The 17,874-nt window shown below is 32.4% G+C and overlaps 4 protein-coding genes and 2 long non-coding RNA genes across 11 annotated transcripts in view; 5 read left to right on the top strand and 1 right to left on the bottom strand.

Annotated features, from left to right (window-relative positions):
- LOC105452011 (trafficking protein particle complex subunit 11-like) overlaps positions 1–4,370 on the top strand; it is a 6,547-nt gene extending 2,177 nt beyond the window's left edge. Inside the window, exons 7-21 of the mRNA XM_011692775.1 lie at positions 3–136; positions 217–390; positions 482–560; positions 1,258–1,312; positions 1,462–1,669; positions 1,788–1,993; positions 2,074–2,379; positions 2,455–2,660; positions 2,762–2,898; positions 2,977–3,189; positions 3,286–3,449; positions 3,529–3,751; positions 3,818–3,926; positions 4,010–4,086; positions 4,166–4,370. Of these exons, the coding sequence (XP_011691077.1) occupies positions 3–136; positions 217–390; positions 482–560; positions 1,258–1,312; positions 1,462–1,669; positions 1,788–1,993; positions 2,074–2,379; positions 2,455–2,660; positions 2,762–2,898; positions 2,977–3,189; positions 3,286–3,449; positions 3,529–3,751; positions 3,818–3,926; positions 4,010–4,086; positions 4,166–4,192 (2,318 nt within the window). The 3' untranslated portion in view covers positions 4,193–4,370. The remainder of the gene's footprint in view (positions 1–2; positions 137–216; positions 391–481; positions 561–1,257; positions 1,313–1,461; positions 1,670–1,787; positions 1,994–2,073; positions 2,380–2,454; positions 2,661–2,761; positions 2,899–2,976; positions 3,190–3,285; positions 3,450–3,528; positions 3,752–3,817; positions 3,927–4,009; positions 4,087–4,165) is intronic.
- Positions 4,371–4,492: 122 nt separating this feature from the next.
- On the top strand, positions 4,493–6,350 carry LOC105451961. Of its 3 annotated transcripts, none has more exons than XM_011692705.1 (4): positions 4,493–4,579; positions 4,975–5,087; positions 5,192–5,309; positions 5,918–6,350. In XM_011692705.1, the coding sequence occupies exons 2-4, from the start codon at positions 4,999–5,001 to the stop codon at positions 6,044–6,046; spliced, it is 336 nt and encodes a 111-aa protein (XP_011691007.1). In that variant the 5' UTR covers positions 4,493–4,579; positions 4,975–4,998; the 3' UTR covers positions 6,047–6,350. The 3 variants fall into 3 exon arrangements, with proteins under 3 accessions (XP_011691007.1, XP_011691006.1, XP_011691008.1); XM_011692704.1 differs by having other exon boundaries at positions 4,524–4,585; XM_011692706.1 differs by lacking the exon at positions 4,493–4,579 and adding an exon at positions 4,861–4,876.
- Positions 6,351–8,486: 2,136 nt separating this feature from the next.
- LOC105451964 (probable serine hydrolase) lies at positions 8,487–12,919 on the bottom strand. 4 transcript variants are annotated; one of them, XM_011692710.1, is made up of 6 exons: positions 12,831–12,919; positions 11,891–12,038; positions 11,765–11,809; positions 10,240–10,475; positions 9,555–9,902; positions 8,487–9,435 (listed from the first exon to the last, which is right to left on the bottom strand). In XM_011692710.1, exons 2-6 carry the CDS (start codon positions 11,952–11,954, stop codon positions 9,184–9,186), a joined length of 945 nt encoding a protein of 314 aa, XP_011691012.1. In that variant the 5' UTR covers positions 11,955–12,038; positions 12,831–12,919; the 3' UTR covers positions 8,487–9,183. The 4 variants fall into 4 exon arrangements, with proteins under 4 accessions (XP_011691012.1, XP_011691010.1, XP_011691013.1 ...); XM_011692708.1 differs by lacking the exon at positions 12,831–12,919 and adding an exon at positions 12,260–12,521 and having other exon boundaries at positions 8,488–9,435; XM_011692711.1 differs by lacking the exons at positions 10,240–10,475; positions 12,831–12,919 and adding exons at positions 11,143–11,375; positions 12,188–12,520 and having other exon boundaries at positions 8,488–9,435.
- Positions 10,395–11,103, top strand: LOC105451963. Its single transcript, XR_974649.1, has 2 exons — positions 10,395–10,482; positions 10,552–11,103. It is a non-coding gene; the product is annotated as an uncharacterized LOC105451963 (long non-coding RNA).
- Positions 12,646–13,290, top strand: LOC105451965. Its single transcript, XR_974650.1, has 2 exons — positions 12,646–12,826; positions 12,929–13,290. It is a non-coding gene; the product is annotated as an uncharacterized LOC105451965 (long non-coding RNA).
- A 1,848-nt stretch (positions 13,291–15,138) lies between these two features.
- Positions 15,139–17,585, top strand: LOC105451960 (AH receptor-interacting protein). The gene is made up of 7 exons (XM_011692703.1): positions 15,139–15,488; positions 15,763–15,854; positions 15,946–16,125; positions 16,202–16,370; positions 16,543–16,729; positions 16,855–16,997; positions 17,080–17,585. Exons 2-7 carry the CDS (start codon positions 15,780–15,782, stop codon positions 17,280–17,282), a joined length of 957 nt encoding a protein of 318 aa, XP_011691005.1. The 5' UTR covers positions 15,139–15,488; positions 15,763–15,779; the 3' UTR covers positions 17,283–17,585.
- The last annotated feature ends 289 nt before the right edge of the window (positions 17,586–17,874 follow it).

Below are 17,874 nucleotides of genomic sequence, written 5' to 3'. Positions count from 1 at the left end.
AGCATTTGCAGAATTATTTGATGAGGCTATTCGTCAAGGATTACCTGCTGTTCAAACGCAACATCCAGGGTATTATTTCCAATTGGCTGCCAATCATGCAAGTTTAAGACAATCTGCGTGTAAAGAACTCTGTCAGGTATATGAAGAGCTTAGTTTTTTAAACAAATACATCACATTTTCTGTTTATATCACATTATTTGAGTTTCAATATTTTAGCATATAAGCAGCTATCCAGATCCTGATCCATTACTAGGTGAAGAGAAACTGGAATTTTATGGACAACGCCCATGGAGACCTGGGAAATTAAGCGCGGAACCAGCAGACACAGCTCGAGAAGCTATTGGCATACAAGCTTTACAACATAGGGAAAAGACTGCAGTTAATCATTCTGTAAGATAATTACTCTTATATATATCTGTGCTTATTGTACATTTTCCAGATAAGCATACATAAATCGTAAAATATTTACATTTCTTTCCAGATGATAATTATTGGTTTACTAGGAAACGCGATATCGCAATTCAAAATATACCGTTGTCCAAGAATGCGACGATTATTAGGTATTAATTTGTCTTTGGAAATTTATATGTAAAAATTACTTATACTTATAATAGTTATAATGTGTGCCTTCCATTTAACGACACAAACATTCTATCTTTTTTTTCAACATTTGATGATAACGAAGACAGAATGATGCTTGTATCACCGACGAGATATTAAAGACAGTTAGCCAAAAGCAAATTTTCATGGCTGTCAAATGAGTACTAATTGAAGAACGTTGATATTACCAACCATTTTGGCTGTACCGAGGATAACAAATAATTATTATTTTATTATCGATAATGAAAAGTTTATATTATTTTTTAATGTTTGTAACGTTTGCCGTACGTATACATGAAATGTGTAATCGGTGCATCTGAATCAAAATCGCTATTATCCTCAGTACAACCAAAATGGCTAGTAATATCATCGTTTTTCAATTACTCTCGGGCCCATCGGGAGTAATTGACAGTTACAAAGATTTGCTTTTGGCCGGCCGTCTTTAACAATACCTCGTCGGTGTCCAGTGACAAGGTCGACTTGTGTTGGTAAATGGAAATTATAGAAGGCATCCAGGGATGCGTTCAGGAATTTTTGGTATATCATTTTATCCTTGTTATTCACCAAATGTTAAACAAGGATAAAATGATAACTATGCACCTGAAGCTTCTGAGCGTAGTTTAATATAAAATTCTTTTCTTTTCTTTCTTTTCATAGTTGTACAAATGGCAGAAGAGTACTTTAATGCTCGGGATTATGGCAAAGTTCTTACGTAAGTTAATCTTTTCTCTCTGCTCATAATTAAAGTCTTTAGATAATGAAACTTTGTTATATAATGGTAAAGTTATCAATTCTTTCATTATTTCCTTCAGACTAAAACTTCTTGCGTTAATATAAAAATCGTAAAATTTTGTTAATTAGATTATTGATGCATATGTTGTGGGAATATCGTGGTGAACGATGGCCAGTCTTACTCACAGATATTTTAAAAAATGCGTTGCGAGCCGCATATCTGTCGACCAATATCCAAGACTATCTTACTTTGACCCTCGAAGCTTTAGGACCTGAAACTACATTTTCAGAGGAACGACAAGCTATTATTTATAATAATATTATGAATATACTACAGGTTAGTTTGATAAAGCATTTATGTTTCGCTACTGGCTATATAATGATCATTGTATAAGTAAATGAAAGTTTATTTGATTTGAATATTAAAAATCAACAAAGAAAAAATGGCTTTACAGAAAAAACCACCGAATCCAGAACCAGATTTGCCAGATGACATTAAGCATCCTGCCGTGGAAAAATGGATGTTGGAATTAAATCGTTCAGAGCCAAATATTTTTACAATTGATGATAACAACATGACATCATTTGTCGATCTTAAAGCAAGATTCTTGCAACAAACATACGCAGTGAATACAATGATAACAGTGGAAGTTATCGTAAGGTATTTAAATTTATCTTAGCATTTAAAAATATATATTGCTTTAAAAATTATTGGATATAGTTTTATCTTTTTAACTGCAGGAATTCTTACTGTGGCGTCATTGAATTTTCCAATGCATCGATAACAATCAGTGGACCAGGTTACAATGCTGAAATTCCGATTGATGAGACTCAACAGAGAGATCTTATTTTTCAACCTAAGGAAACGAAAAAGTTTTACTTCAACTTTAGAGCGCCTCATCAAAATGATGGCGCAGAAATTCGTATTAGCACAGTTTCCTTACAAATGGGTGATAGCGCTCATTGTTGTATTTTATTGAGATTTTCAGCTATGGGTAGAGAAACGAATTTGTTGGATCGTTTGTATCCTGAAATACAACAACTTCGGTATGTTTATTGAACTTTATCAGTTTTTGGTATCCATTAATCATTTCACAAGAACTAACATAATTTTTATTGCAGTGGAGGTGAGTTTGAGGCAATAAGACCGTTAATTCACGCGGAGATTAAACGGGAAGAGTCGAGTTTAAGTCTAGACGCAGAATCCAACAATCCTGCGCTTTTAGGCGAGTGGCTACCCATCACGATATCGCTATCAGCCAATGAAAGTGTTAATGCAGTCTATTTACATATAATACTTGTATCAGATGTTAGCAATGAGCAATCAAGTATGTTTTCACGTTTTCATATTATTTTATTTTTTTATAAATTATCATTAAAAAAAATTTTATTATCTTTATTTTTTTCTATCAAGTTGTTCATATTTCAGCTGAATTAAGCATTAATATGCTTAGTAAAGAATCAAAAATATCTATTACCGTTGGCGATATGACAAAAGGCACTTCGACCAAACATATTGTGCATATTAGAGCACATAAAGTAGGCGACAGAAATATTATAATAAAGGTATTTATAAATAACTGTTTCTATAAATTAATATATCAACTGATTGTATAATATGATTATTTTGATTGTATGTAACAGGCAGACTATACGAGACCCGAACAAATTAGAGGAAGCAAAGAATTAACATATTTGTTGGCGGTTAAGAAACCATTCGAAGTTGCAACACATTTTTACACTACGCTATTCGAACCATTAACAAAGGGTTTTGTTAATGAGTCTTTTATCATTATGCCCCATATTACATGCGTTTCTCCATCGCCTATAAACATCCTAAGTACTTCTGTAGAATTGGTAAGTCTCTACAGAGAATGTAATATAATTTAATAATCTCTATAAGTGTGTATTAGAAAAATTAGAACGTTGTAATAAACTCAAGCTCGAAATTAGGCAGATTCTATTCAAAGAGAGAACAATCTCGACAATGAGGAGTCCATTTTATCGGGTGTTAAACTCTGTGATGGTGAGACAGGGACTGATGCCTATTGCTTGATTCCAAAGATAGGTGGTGAGCAGCCAATTAGTATTGGAGTATATACCATCAAGTGGAAAAGGTAAAAATAATCGGTAAAGATTTATATAGTATAATAATATACTGCATGATGCAATCTGTAATTTTCGGTATGTTTACAGAGCAAATGACGAAACTGCGTTAGAAACAAGTAGTAGTGTAACTTTAGCTCCTTTATGGGTCGAAGATACGGTAATCGGATTGGAAGCCAAAATGCCGGCCCACGGATGGGTTCGCACGCCGTTCTGTATATCATATTTTATAAAAAACCATTCTGATTACCTCGTCACTTTGCGTCTAGCTATGGAAGGCAGTGATGCCTTTATGTTTGCTGGACAAAAACAAGTATGTTTTTTTCATGCTTGTACCTTACACGATGTACGCAATGATCTTATTAAATTTTTTTTTCAGGTTGATATTTACATACTGCCTAGAAATATTCGAAGGGTTGATTGGGTTTTACGACCGCTAGTCGCCGGTTTTGTCGCTCTTCCAACATTATCGCTAACTGTACCTGCAGGTAATATTATCTGCTATATAGAGCAATTTAAAGATTTTATATTTGCATTTATTTAATACATTACAATTGTGTTCAATATACAGATGAGGAACACAAGCTGGGTAAAAAACGACTATCTGAGATGATTGAACGTTCATTGCCGAGTCATATATATATACTGGTAAGAAAAAAATTACATATAAATAAAATTGTTTTTATAATGTTTTTATAATGTATTGTTATATGTTATGTTTTTGCAGCCGAAGTCGCAATCTTTAGGAGAATAAATAAATTCGTCGTTGGGATATTTTCTTTTTACGAAAAGAAAAATAAATCTTTCCTCAATCGAAATGCGTTATAATATTATAACATCAATTTTGCACAGACAATTAAATAAGCTAATATATATATATATGTATCATATTTATTAAAGTCACGCGAATATAAACTTTTCTTGGATATAATTTATTTAAAGTTTATTTTATTATTACAATTTTAATAAAATATTCCAAGATTATAATTTTTAACAGACACTCATTAAATGGCAGTAATCTACATTACTATCGCGTTACATTTTTTTATACATAACATAGATATTGATCGTTTATAGGAGCACAATCGAGAAACATTACGTTACGCGTTACCATGGAAACCATGCAATCTACAGTATATTAGTAAGTGTATGTATGTTCAGTCGTGGACATATCGGTTGCGACATTTTTTTAAAATAAATTTCGAAACGCACTAATATTTTGCAAATGCGAACCACGATTGATATACTGTCTCTAGATTAAAGATAGTACACCATTGTGGTTCAAATTTGCAAAATATTAGTTATCTATAAAAAAAAAATATATATATATATATATATGGAAATATATATATATATATATATTTTTTTAATATATACTAAACATCTATGAAAAAAAGTATTGCAATCGATATATCTATGACTGTACATACATACAAATGTACAATAATTTTCCTTCTCTTTTCTGTTCCTACATATCATAAAATAATTTTAATTAATTATTAAAACATTGTTGTTGATAAATACACTCGCATATAGTGAACCGCAACGGTCTTTCGTAAAATGGCAAGGAGCGGCAGTGTTGATATTGGAAGTGTTTTTGACGAGTACCTGCAAAAAGAACAGCAATTCGAACAAGAGATAGAAGAGCGGTATATTTACGCTGAAATTCCATACCTGCTATTGTTATAAGTTATATATGCATGCACACCTTTTTTCCTTCAAAAAGAATGTTATTTCTCATTTTATTTTTCAGCAACAAATTACGTCACGAGATTCGCAACAGGAATATTTCCAAAGTTTCTGATTCATCGCCAACGAATTTATCTTTAAATTTGGAAAAATCTCGTGTTCGTAATCAGACTCTCCTAAAGGTTTGCTATATAACATATTTTTTAAATAAAAAAATAGAAAAAGTGTAATGAAAAATATTAGAAGCAAAATTTAGTATTTGTATATAGAATGTAGAAGATACGTGCAAACTATGTCAAATAGGCTGCTATTTTGAAGTAATTTTACTGATAAGTTAATGTTACTCAATGTTATCTATCGTTTTTCTTATATTTTTCACAAATGGAAATTTACCATAAAGTCATTTTGACCTATCTATAAAATAGAGAATTCTAGTTATATTTTTATATGCTTTAATATAAAAAAATATTAGAGAGATAGAATACATAACATATATACACATAAAAAAATTATTAAAATACATGTGTATAAAGTATATATATAAAGATATTAATATTTTTTAATTTGACATTAATTATAAATTATCTTAAAAAATGGACTTAATTTAATATTTGTTATTATAAACTATCATATTAAAACTTTTAAATTTAAAGGGCGGATGTTGTAAGATGTGATGAGATATTTGTAAAAGTGTACATATGTATTGCGCGTATCTAAAGAAAGTTATTATTACATATTAATTGATAGATTTTGAATAAAATTGAGAATTTACATATTACTTTTATGACAGGATTTGGAGATGTCTAGAGCACGTCTGAGAACTTACGCTTCTTATACGCCTACCGATGCGGAATTACAGCAGATTTCGTCGACCTATCGAAGTCATCTTCGCAGAAATATCCAAGATACGGAATCATGACAAACTCATTTTACTCGTCAGTGATACTTTCAACCCGATAACTCGAGCCGAACGAACAAACTTTGAAATGAAAAGTTTGTTGATCGTTAGGATCGATGAATCGGGTTGATTACTTTTATTTTATGACGTGGCTTCTTCGAGTGTCGAGCGACGTGAGAACTGATCCGTAAAATGTGCGAAACGTGAACACGATATATTTTTGCGCACTTTCCTGCCGCGTGGTTGCCACAATCGGGTTCGAGCTATTGCACAAACAACGGCTGCCATTTTTGTAAAGTAAAATAAAGCAGATTGTCGAACAGGCTGTTGCGTCTTATGTATCTTATATGAATCTATATTATCGTCGTTCATAAAATAATTATCGCCACTCGCGGTAACATATTACATTGTAATTCGAACAGCGTCAACGTGTAATATATTACAAGCGAATATGTTCGCGGTTGACTTGTTACGTTCCGGCGAAATATGAGCCGCAGACTGAAATCTAACGAAGCTAATTTGCATTCTAATCTATCCGTTCAAAGGTCTCGCGAGGCCTAATTATAAAGGCAAACGCGTTACTTTTTGAGGACAATCGCATAGCGATTATTCGAACTTACCATGTGATAGGCCGAGGGTCGATCTTCCTATTCAGCGCCGTCCAGGAGCTTCTCGAGGAATTGTGGAAGGACGTATAAGGAGGGTGCGTGGCCAAGTGACGAACGGTGTCCACCTGTGCGCTCACGCATGCTATATTCATATTTATTTTCTATGTGCAACGGTATTATCGTCGCCGATAATTACCGGCGTGCACAACGTGCATACACGATAGGACGGCCACGTATCCAGAAATTGCCCGATAAGAAGCTCGGGGCCAATAATTCGCTGGGAGAACTCGCGTTTATTTTAAGCCGCGCTGCCTTTTTACACACGACTCGCAAACGCGAATCTCGACATTTCGCGAACTATTTATTTCGCAGGCGTGACTTTTCGACGTTGAATCTACCGACGAGATTAGATTTACGGTTTTATCGTCGGCCTCATACACACGAAATGGCATTTCAAACTTGGAAAATGCGCAATTTATGTAAATTTTATCGTACAAGTCGAGCGTCCTTGCTCGTCGTAGCTTCACTTACCTTTCGTACCTTTGGAAAAATATTTTCAAAACACGTTAACTCCAAACGTAACGTGCAAATATTCTGTATCGTCGCAGAAAATTCAGGACTGGAAGGCGCACCAAATGAAACATAAATGCGGTTTCGGGATACAATTTTGTATTTCTACGTGGCATATATTATAACTGTAGCAGCTGTGCAAACGGAATTACGCTGTGACTTCTTACTTTGACCATTGTGTCGCCCGCAACATCTGTATCAACAGCCTCATTATCTCGACGATACCGTTTCTTTCACAGTTTGGTCAGAGACCCCGTGATACTCCTCACGAATGTATCCATAAATTAACGTTTTAATTAATTTGATTTTTTTCTCGAAATCGAAGATAAAATAAAAATTGTCTCGTTTTTAGAGAAAACCTAGATCTAGATATATATACAATATTCGGCTGAAGAGGACTTGAGTACAGGTTGAAATTAATGCCGTTCGCTTCTTAATTGTGAATATATAGTGAGTGTATCTATATTACATTTGAAATTTTGTATCACACGAATATCTGCACTTGTCAATCTACGTTCTACATCTTTACTTGGATTTTTTTAAAATTATTTTACATTATTTCTACGAATTTTATTGCACGATACTGCAAAAACGTATGACTCGGTTTATGAATTTATCTATCTAGAACGCACGTGTTAAAATCACGCTTTTAAGCTATCGAAGGATATTTTATGGAATTGATATAGAATATTGCGTTTCCTTACGTTTATTGTTTGTCTGATTGTACAAGCCTGGTGGGAGTTCGTTGTATTTGACTACCTGACTGTCAGGCATTAATTCATTATTGCCGCCGTTAGTGTTCATTGGACGATGGACGCGTAACGTTTGCTGTCCTTGGTACATGTAGATCAAGACGTTCAATTTTTTAGTTTCTTTTTGTCCTTTGTAGCAAACTCACAAATAAAAGAACGTAAGTTTTGTATTATATATTACAAGTGAAACAAAAAACCTGAAAAAATAACGTCTACGCGTGCTTTTGATTTTATAATCTATATATTGTATTAATAACTTAATACATCCCACATTTCATTATATAATAAAATAATGTTTTTCTTTTATATTTAAAATTTCTTAACAATTTAAGTCGTGAAAGTCGTTTACAATATTTTTACCGCGTTAATCTTTTTGAATATCAAAAGTTATAAATATTAATTTAATTCTTTGAATAATTAATATTATATAAGGATGTGAGGTAATTGTGACTGTGTATACACTAGTATAAAGTGATTTTATTCTAGTGTATTTGTCAAATACATAAAATAATATGAAATAAACTACATGAAAAAAGATCAACATTAAATAATTTATTAATTAGCACGTAAAAGCGATAGTATGCAATGCTCGACAAAAATTTAATTACATATAATAATTTTATATTTTTTAAATTTATATGCGTCTTTTCATCTCTGCTTATCACAGCACTGATTGTTATGCTAAAACACCCTACTTTCAAACATAATAGTAAAATAAAATAAGTTAATCAATGAAATTGAATTTAATTCAATTGCTCTATTAAATTTGTTACTTATTGACATTATCCAACAACAGTATACTTTTATATTTAAGTTATCTTTTAAATAAAATTAATCGTTCTTTTAAATTTATCACTTATTGATATTGTTCAACAATACTTTCATATTTTTTAAATATAAAGCTATTTGTGTGTTTAAAATTTAATAAAACTACTTATATAAGTGCAAGCTTACTTATCAAACAGAAATATAGGCTTGTTCTTTTCAAAATTTCTTGATTCTGAAATTGATTTCTATCTTTTTTTCCTCTATATTGCAAAAGAAAAAGAGAAAAGATGAACAATGCAACAAATTCAGCCAAAAAGAACAGGCCTAATCTCCTGTTAATCTGTTTACATTTTAGTCAAAGAATTTCATATATCCACTTTTCACAAAATCTTATCTTAAGTAACTGCATTCATTAATAACTAAATAATATTACTATATAATAACTATAATAATATTACTATTAAATCTGTAGAAAATTCTTGATTATAGGCGCAATTTTTTCAGGCTCATTCAAATGTACATGATGTGTACCTTTCACTTCGCAATACTCAAATTTCTTAGCTCCTATTTTTATGACATCTAATACTTTCTGATAATGTTCAGGTTGTTCAAATTTCAATCCAGGAACAGCACGGATGTTGAGGTAAGCGCATTTTATCTGAGATGCGTATTCAAGTGTTAGATCTAGAGATAATATGCCTAAAAGGGAAACCTGAAAAAATATAAATAATTTTAAATAACACATTAACACATTAATTTGTAGAATCATAAAAATCTACAATCTTAGGTTTTGTTAAATAACATACTGCACAATTAATTAAATGCTTTTACCTTTAATCTTGGATCACGAGAAAAGTAATATTTGTCCTTTTTGTACGCTGGTTGTATACCACGTTTCATTAATATCTCTGCTCCTTCCTTTGTTATAGATCCATCATATGCTTTTTCTACTATCTCAAGCATTTCGTCATATTCGTAGGATGGTACATTATCCAATGTTAATAATTCATATTTCAAAAATTTGTCAATACATTCTCCGGTGGCTGCAGCTGTTTTCTTGACATCCTTTACACTCGGGCTAGCGATGTCCAAACTTATAAGAAACTCGACTTCATCTGGGTATGATGCCGCATACAGAAATGATATAGCACCACCCAATGAGTGCCCAAGAAGTTTGACCTATTTTCACAATACAATCAAATTATAACAAACTTATAGTATTTTAGTACATATAGTATACTGTAATGTATATAATTATTCTTATATACATAAAATTCTAAAATACACATAACACAAAGGTGATATATATTAAAATATTCACATTAACATTCCCATATTTATAAAAAAGAATTTATCATGCAATACGTTTGAGTTAGGCATAATAAATACAAATGCAATGCAAGTGCAAGCAAGGATGACTGTTAAATATGTATGTGTAAAAATATAAGTATGAGGTTATTGGAAAAGATTTTTAATCTCGATTATAAAGAGTGGGTAAATTTATCCATTCGCTAACCTTATTCCATTTGAAATGTTTTATAATTCTACGAAGGAACATGACACCGTCCAAATAGACGTAATAGAATTGACTCTTTGGATAATGCGAAGATAAACCGTGCCCCGGCATATCCAGGCAAAGAACAGAAATTTCATCGCACAGCAATGGCATTAATGTGTCAAAACTGCCTGCGTTATCCTGGCGACCGTGTAGCGCCAGTATCGGTTGGAGCTCACTAGGGCCCCACCATTTGCCTGCAGGGTAAGAGTCCCACAATTATTTTATATTTTATTTCATTTCATTTTTCTTTAAATTGTGACATTTCATCAGGTCACAGATCTTGCTCTTACAAGCTTGCAGCAATTCGTTAAACGAGAAGAGAAAGATCTTACAATTTTCTTTCGAAAATGCAACAAAGTTACAGCTGAGATAAAAAAAGCCTTTTCTGTTCATTATCCAAGGATACAATGTAACGTATAATACGCAGTTATACAACGATACTTTGCATCTTTTAATCAACCCGTTATTATTTGCATCTAGAATTTTAATATTTATATCAGACATACTATGCGTACATAACAGTCAGCCTTATTAAATGCTTTATTAATTATACTCAAGTAGTGCAATGTGAATATTGAATAGTGAATTTAATAATGTGTTATATCTCAACGTTGAATGTAACATATAATTATCGCAAAAAGCAAATTAAATATATGCAATTAAGTGACTGGTAGTGGTAATCAATTATAAATAGACTTCTCATACTCCATAAGGAACGCTGAAATTGCATTTAACTTCTGCAAAACAAAATATATAAAAACCCATGCTTTTGTCTCTATCTCATGTTACCATTATATTTATAACTTATAAAAGAAAAAAAAAGAATTTTAATCGTTGTATAACATTGACTCGCTGGCTAACCTTGTTCCACTTGTAATATTTAACAATTCTACGCAGGGCGAGAACCCCGTCCCAAAATACATAGTAGAACTGTCCGAGCGGTAGATGAGAGGAAAGGCCGTGACCAGGCAGATCTATGCTCAGTATAGCTAAGTTTGGCAATAATTGTGCCAACTTATCAAAAGTTCCCGAATTGTCTTGCCAGCCGTGTATCGCCACTATAGGCTGCTTATCTGCCGGACCCCACCATTTTCCTGAATTTATCAACATGTTGAGTTTGGTGCGACATTTTTCGAGAGCGAACATATATGTAGGTCTGTAATTGCTCTTTAATCTACATGTCAGTATTGTCTAATCACGCGAAAATATATTTATGAGATACGTCCGACATTCATACATATGACAATGTTTCCTATGTCCCGACATTCATTGCCAATGCTGAAAATTTATAGCACGTTACACGCTGAAAACTTATAGCTCACATGTAACGTATGCTACATTTTCAACAATATATAATGAATATTGGAGCATAGCCTCTATATAAACGCGACAGAGGAAAGTTATCTTTCTACTTTGAAACGACGTTACTTACAATATAAATCATTTGCCAGATTAGGGAACGCAAGACGTAATGTATACTGACCTCTAATGTGGCCCCACGGCACCGGTATCTGTACATCCTTGACATCTGCAGGAGGTGACATTCAATTATTGCAGATACATTTAAATATTCCAGACGGTAGCATTAAACAGGAGTAACAGAACTAACCTTCTTTTTTATATCCATTCGTGGCCACACTTTCGGCGCTGTTCTTTTTCTCCTTGACATCCATCCTCGCTTATAGCTTGAAAATTTACGGTCGCTTGAAATTCTTGAAAGATCCGGTGCGAATCTCGCGTATGCTTCGTCAATGGAGCTACAAAGAGAGAAATCGCTCATTACCATCGGTTGAGAGAAAAAGAGAAATCTTACGGGAATAAATTAGGAGAAAAAAAAATGGATCTAAATCTCGGCGATCATGCGATAACGAGAGGTTATAATCGTCGAGTATCTTGAAGATCTCACGTATGTTACAGGAGAGCTCGAAGACGCGAACGCTGAATATTCGTACGGAAGAAAAAACGTCCTTCCCGTCACCTGTTTCTTGTTGCGGTTTCTTGTCGGAATGCGACGATTTCGTCACTATCGCTCTTTAAACATCGATGACGAGCACGTATTTTTGCAGGAAGTCAGTACGAAAAAGAAATCTCATTCGTATCAGTCTTTATCGAGTACGATAATACGTGTACATTATTTGCTCGACAAATCCGTATTCTCGGAGAAAGTGGTGCGGCTCCTGCGATTAAGCATTAAATAAACTAGGCCCGCGCGGACAGTCACACTGGTGTTGGAGTCTGTTGGACAGCACGCGTAGCTCTGTGTCCAGCTGTGTGACGTTGGATGCGCCACGAAACGAGCCAATCGCGCGTCTAACATCGGCATGGATGTCATCGTGACTTTGGCGTTTGACGCGCGATTGGCTCCTCGGAGCGACGTAATTTTGAAATCGATTCATTTTCCGCGCTCCGGTACGTGCAAAAAAATAAAAAAATATAGTAGATGCCTTGAAAGAAAAAGAGTAAAGAGAAAGAGAGAGAAAGAGAGTGAGCGTAAGCTATCGCAATCGCGAGGAAGTCAGGAAGTATGTACGCAGAACACCGGCTGGTACCTTTAACTTTTGCAATCGAGATCTCGCTTAGTCACGGCACTATAACGCCTCTTCTCGTTCTCGCCTCTTAATTGTCCTTTCCTTCCTAATATGCACAGGTGTCAGATGTCAGATGTCAATTATGCTCGCTTGAACTCTCGCGACACAGGAAACACATCCGAGAAGAAGACAAAAAAAAAGAAAGAAATCGACTCGTTAATATTAGGCTCGTGTGCACGATACTATTGCAGTATCACGGACGTTAATTTTAGACACTGCCGTACGTACTTACGTGCCTTACATACAATGTTTCTATCGCGATATCGTTACTAATTAGTTAATAATTGACTCATTACGTTCTTTATCGTACGAGTCCAAGTACGTGTGTGTACCGATATATCTATATTTCTGTTATGTGCACAAGACTCAGTGTAACATGAAAAAAGTTGAGAAAAATATAAAACATCGTCTCCTTTATTTATTAAGTTTTTTTTATTCACGACACAGGCTGCATTCAAGGAGCGCTATTACATTATTTTTCCTTGTTTCATGTCTAATTAACAATAAAAATAAAATGATATAATAGCGCTGACACAGCGCGAACACAGCTACAGCTGACAAGCAAAATTACAATGCAGAAATGCGTATAACTTAAATACTACGAGTCAAAGTGTGTTCATTTAGATAGGAATTGAGCGAAACTAATTTATTGGATCTTATTGCTTAAGCCGGTTCTTCGAAAAAATTATCATAATCAAATAGTACGATGCGTCGTAGTTCAATTATAGTATTCTCTAGTATCAAGAATAAAAATTTGATTTCGAAAGAAAAATTTAGAATTTTTAGAAAAGAGATTAAAAATTAAATAAAAGAATTTGTAATTGAGAAAGACGGGATCCATTAACGTTAAATAGCTAAATCAGCCGATTTGCGGATAAGTTGTACCTATATATAAGAAATCTTTTTTTTTTTTTCAGGTTGCAACGCGGATAGCGCAATAAAAATATCTAATATATATTGTATATTATATTAAAGATATGATATTCGGCATTATTTATTAAAGATTATCTCAAACAAGTTTCCAGAATTGTATTAGTAATATTAAAATTTTATGATAGCACAATTTTGCTACATGTATAAATACTCGCGCGTGAAATTGAGTTCGTAAGCGAATTGCGAGTGGCGCGTTTCGCAAGACAAAAACAAATAAAATTATATCATAAATATAATTGCGAAAAACATTACTTTTGCGCGTTAATATATCGATGTGATGAGTAATTAGATGCGCGTTCTCATTAAGCGCGATCGATATTTGCACGTGTGCCGTTCGTGATCGATAATGAATACATAGCACACCGATCACGCCTGATGATGCAACGTAACGCCGGTCGGGTCAATTTTTCAAAACCGAATCAATTGTAATCTGCAAACAAGTCTGGCCTCTTAGAATTTGCGCTTTCGGAGCACATTAAAATTTTAATAAAACGTATGTGATTTAAAAAAAAACATTAATGATAAACGCGAGGAGATTGAATTATAATTAACTACGAACGTTTTTGGATTTAAAATTTGATTACGATTACTAAAATTAATTACGCAATATGGAAAATATTTTCAAAAGCATATTACAGCGACGAATTGCGACGTCATGAACAAAACTTAATTATGAAGTCATTTTCAATAATCCATCTTCTACCTTAAGATTTAAATATTTTAATTTAAATATTGATTTTCTAAGATCTATTTTTTTCACACGTATAAAATGTCACAATGTTTTAAGTTTACTTTATGTTTGAACATAATTTCTAATATATATATATTATTTTTATTCCCATCATCCATCGTTCTTATATAAATATAATATATAAGGGGTATTCGGGGATCGAGCACGCTATTTATCAGCGCTATATTACATCCTCTTATATCCTTGTTTATTTGTTTTACATCATAATTATAAGGAATAAAGCGATAGAATAACGCGCGATCACGCGATCATGTAATTTAATCGATAATTATGCAATTTAATTATGTAAAAAAACTTACGCGGAAGAACGAGTGGATTATTGAAAAGTGAAAGGTAAAAAGTTTCACTTGAAATTACGTAATCGATATTCAGAGATATTTGCCAAAACGTGAAAGGCAACCAACTATAGGATGTATATACATATTATATGAAATTGTTCGGAATGATATGAATTCCAATCGTCGAATTATTTAATTAATTATTATTTCATAGATTTCTAATATATTGTGTTTTTTAGAGAAAAAATAATATATACTATCTATTTCGAACAATTTCATAATTAATATATGCCCTGAATGCAACAGAAAGAAAGAAATTTCAATTTTATCGATTATTTTCGACATTTTTTTGATAGCCAAAAATAGGCGCCCTATCAGGTGCGTAATATATACATATATATATATCTGTCGAAAACTGCATGATTTATGATTTAGATTGGGTGAGGCGACTGATGATATACCTATGTATAACAGCATTAAGTTGCATTAAAAAAAAACGGCCTCTTTCATTTATATCATAATTCCTACAAATATTTATACTACTTTATTCGACTTAAATGTTCTCGTTATTAAATACTGACCGATTCGGTTCTTGACCCTAACCAACGGGATCAAGCTTATCAAGAGCGCCAGCGTGGTATCTGCTACAAAAATCTGGTAATTCGACAGAAAATTTTGCATAACCATTACTTGATAATTATTATTATGATAACGATAATATTACAAGTTATTTTAGAAAAATATACTATTATTTACTATATACCGAATTAAAGTTTTATATCATTAAATAAATTGAGGTTATGAAGCTTCTTTCTCATAAGTCATCTCTTTCTTCATATGTCAAACATATAATAATATTTTTCGTTGTTTAATAATCTATATATGAACATCTAAGAATACAGTATTCATTCCTTAAATATCCGTTATCTAGATATATATGCTATCACAATGAACGACGAGTACATAGTGAAAACTGTTCTTCATGCTGGATCAGAAATTATTAACTTTGTACCAGGAACAAAAGTGCGTATATGTGTTGTTTTTCTTAGCTTTACAAGATATCTACTTATAAACTATGCTACGAACAATTATTTGTCAACTGATTTTATTCTAGGTTATATTTCACTTTAAAACTACAAAATGTGACTTTGACAAAACAGTGATAGACGACAGTAGGACGATGGAAAATCCAATGGAACTTATATTAGGGAAAAAATTCAAATTGGAAGTATGGGAAGCAATTTTACAAAAAATGGCATTGAATGAAGTCGCCTGTTTCAAAGTGCATAAAAGTGTATGTTTAAGATACTTATTACTATAACCATGTGCTTAGCGTGTGGAGTATACTTTTATAATGAATCCTGTTTCAGCTAGTGACTACATACCCTTTTGTCTCTAAGACATTAAGAGAAGCTGGCAAACCACAGTCACAGAAGCGTAATCACCATTGTTGCGGCGTTACTCTGCAGAATGAAGGCATTGGTTATCCTGATTTGGACGAACTTATAAAATGTCCTCAAGATCTGGAATTTACAATGGGTATAAATATAAATAGAACATCATATACTTTGTTTAAGCTTGTAATGAAAGTCTACATTTTAAATAATTTTTTGCATTTCTTTTTTCACAGTATAAAGATGCAATTTTTAAACAAGTTAAAACATATTTAAAATGGTATAAAGCAAGACAGAAAAACTTTTGTATTTTGCAGAACTTATCAAAGTGGTATTGCCAAATGAATATGAGAAAGAGTCATGGCAAATGACGGAGAATGAGAAGCTTGAAAGCATACCGCATCTGAAGGAAAAAGGAAATGCTTTGTTCAGAGAAAAAAAATATGACAGCGCATCTGAAATATACGCGAAGGCTATTGGAATATTGGAACAACTCATGCTAGCGTAAGTTCTTTCTATGAAGAAATATATTTCTTGAAACTGAATTGAATTATGTTGTGAGACAAAAGGTTTAAATGGTTGCAATGATTGTTAAATGGTTTATATTATAAATAGATTTTGATTTTTAGTGAAAAACCAAATGATGAAGAATGGTTATCATTGAATCGAATGAAGATACCATTGCTTTTGAACTATGCACAATGTAAATTATTAAATAAAGAGTATTATTCAGTTATTGAACATTGTACAACAGTTCTGAAAACAGAGCCAGGTATATGACAAATTTATTACAGATTCAATATTAGGTTGCATAAAGGCAGCATCAATATTATTAAATACTTTTTATTATACAGATAATATAAAGGCGCTTTATAGAAGAGGTAAGGCATACATTGGTGCGTGGGATGAAAAAAATGCCTGTAGAGATTTAAGAAAAGCTGTTGAAATCGATCCTTCTCTATATAATACTGTCGAAAAGGAGTTACAGGCATTTGCAGCAGCCATCAAAGAGAAGGATGGTATACAGAAAGAAAAATTATCGAAAATGTTTAAATGAATCTTTAATGATTTCGATGTTACTAACGTATGAAATTAATTTTTAAATATTTGTATCAAATTAATTTGACCTATATACATCTGTTTTCTTTCTTTAATGCTGAAAGCAGTAATTTTTTTGTATTGGTTTTTCCATTATCAAATGTCTCTAACTTTTGTAAAATTAATGTTAAGTCTATTGTGTGTATATATATAAAAGAAAACAAAATAATCTGTCGCACAAACGTATCTATATCCTTACGTTCGCTTTGATGCTTACAGCGTTCTTGGAATTATTTATCCTTGTTTATGAAATGTCATACAAGTTCAAATGATATTCATGAGCGCTATGAGCGCCAAATCGAACGTGCATATATATATATATATATATATACACACACACAATAAGGCTACAATTTTTTTCTCTTTTTTTGTCTGTGATAATTATATAAAGGATTGCTTTACAAAATAATAATGTGCAATGTAATAGAATTATTAATTCTTTCATGACCAAAACATTAATATAATATAATGTGAAATTGTGAGTAAAGTTTGAATTATTATTCGATAGTAAAGTAATGTTTTTCGCATCTTTGACACAAAAATATTATTGA

Source organism: Wasmannia auropunctata, unplaced genomic scaffold, assembly GCF_000956235.1.
Source record: "Wasmannia auropunctata unplaced genomic scaffold, wasmannia.A_1.0 LD336039.1, whole genome shotgun sequence".
NCBI lineage: Eukaryota > Metazoa > Arthropoda > Insecta > Hymenoptera > Formicidae > Wasmannia > Wasmannia auropunctata.
This window is presented reverse-complemented; position numbering and strand designations above follow the sequence as displayed.

What these genes read in the sequence shown, in the direction of transcription:
- LOC105451961 (XM_011692705.1), top strand. Translation starts at nt 4,999, where the DNA reads ATGGCAAGGAGCGGCAGTGTTGATATTGGAAGTGTTTTTGACGAGTAC. An exon ending in GAACAAGAGATAGAAGAGCG is followed by an intron (nt 5,088 to 5,191) that starts GTATATTTACGC and finishes TTTATTTTTCAG; the next exon opens with CAACAAATTACGTCACGAGA. An exon ending in GTAATCAGACTCTCCTAAAG is followed by an intron (nt 5,310 to 5,917) that starts GTTTGCTATATA and finishes CTTTTATGACAG; the next exon opens with GATTTGGAGATGTCTAGAGC.
- LOC105451964 (XM_011692710.1), bottom strand. Translation starts at nt 11,954, where the DNA reads ATGGATGTCAAGGAGAAAAAGAACAGCGCCGAAAGTGTGGCCACGAAT. An exon ending in GAATGGATATAAAAAAGAAG is followed by an intron (nt 11,810 to 11,890) that starts GTTAGTTCTGTT and finishes CACCTCCTGCAG; the next exon opens with ATGTCAAGGATGTACAGATA. An exon ending in CTCGTGATCCAAGATTAAAG is followed by an intron (nt 9,436 to 9,554) that starts GTAAAAGCATTT and finishes ATATTTTTTCAG; the next exon opens with GTTTCCCTTTTAGGCATATT.
- LOC105451960 (XM_011692703.1), top strand. Translation starts at nt 15,780, where the DNA reads ATGAACGACGAGTACATAGTGAAAACTGTTCTTCATGCTGGATCAGAA. An exon ending in TTGGAACAACTCATGCTAGC is followed by an intron (nt 16,730 to 16,854) that starts GTAAGTTCTTTC and finishes TTTGATTTTTAG; the next exon opens with TGAAAAACCAAATGATGAAG. An exon ending in AGTTCTGAAAACAGAGCCAG is followed by an intron (nt 16,998 to 17,079) that starts GTATATGACAAA and finishes TTTATTATACAG; the next exon opens with ATAATATAAAGGCGCTTTAT.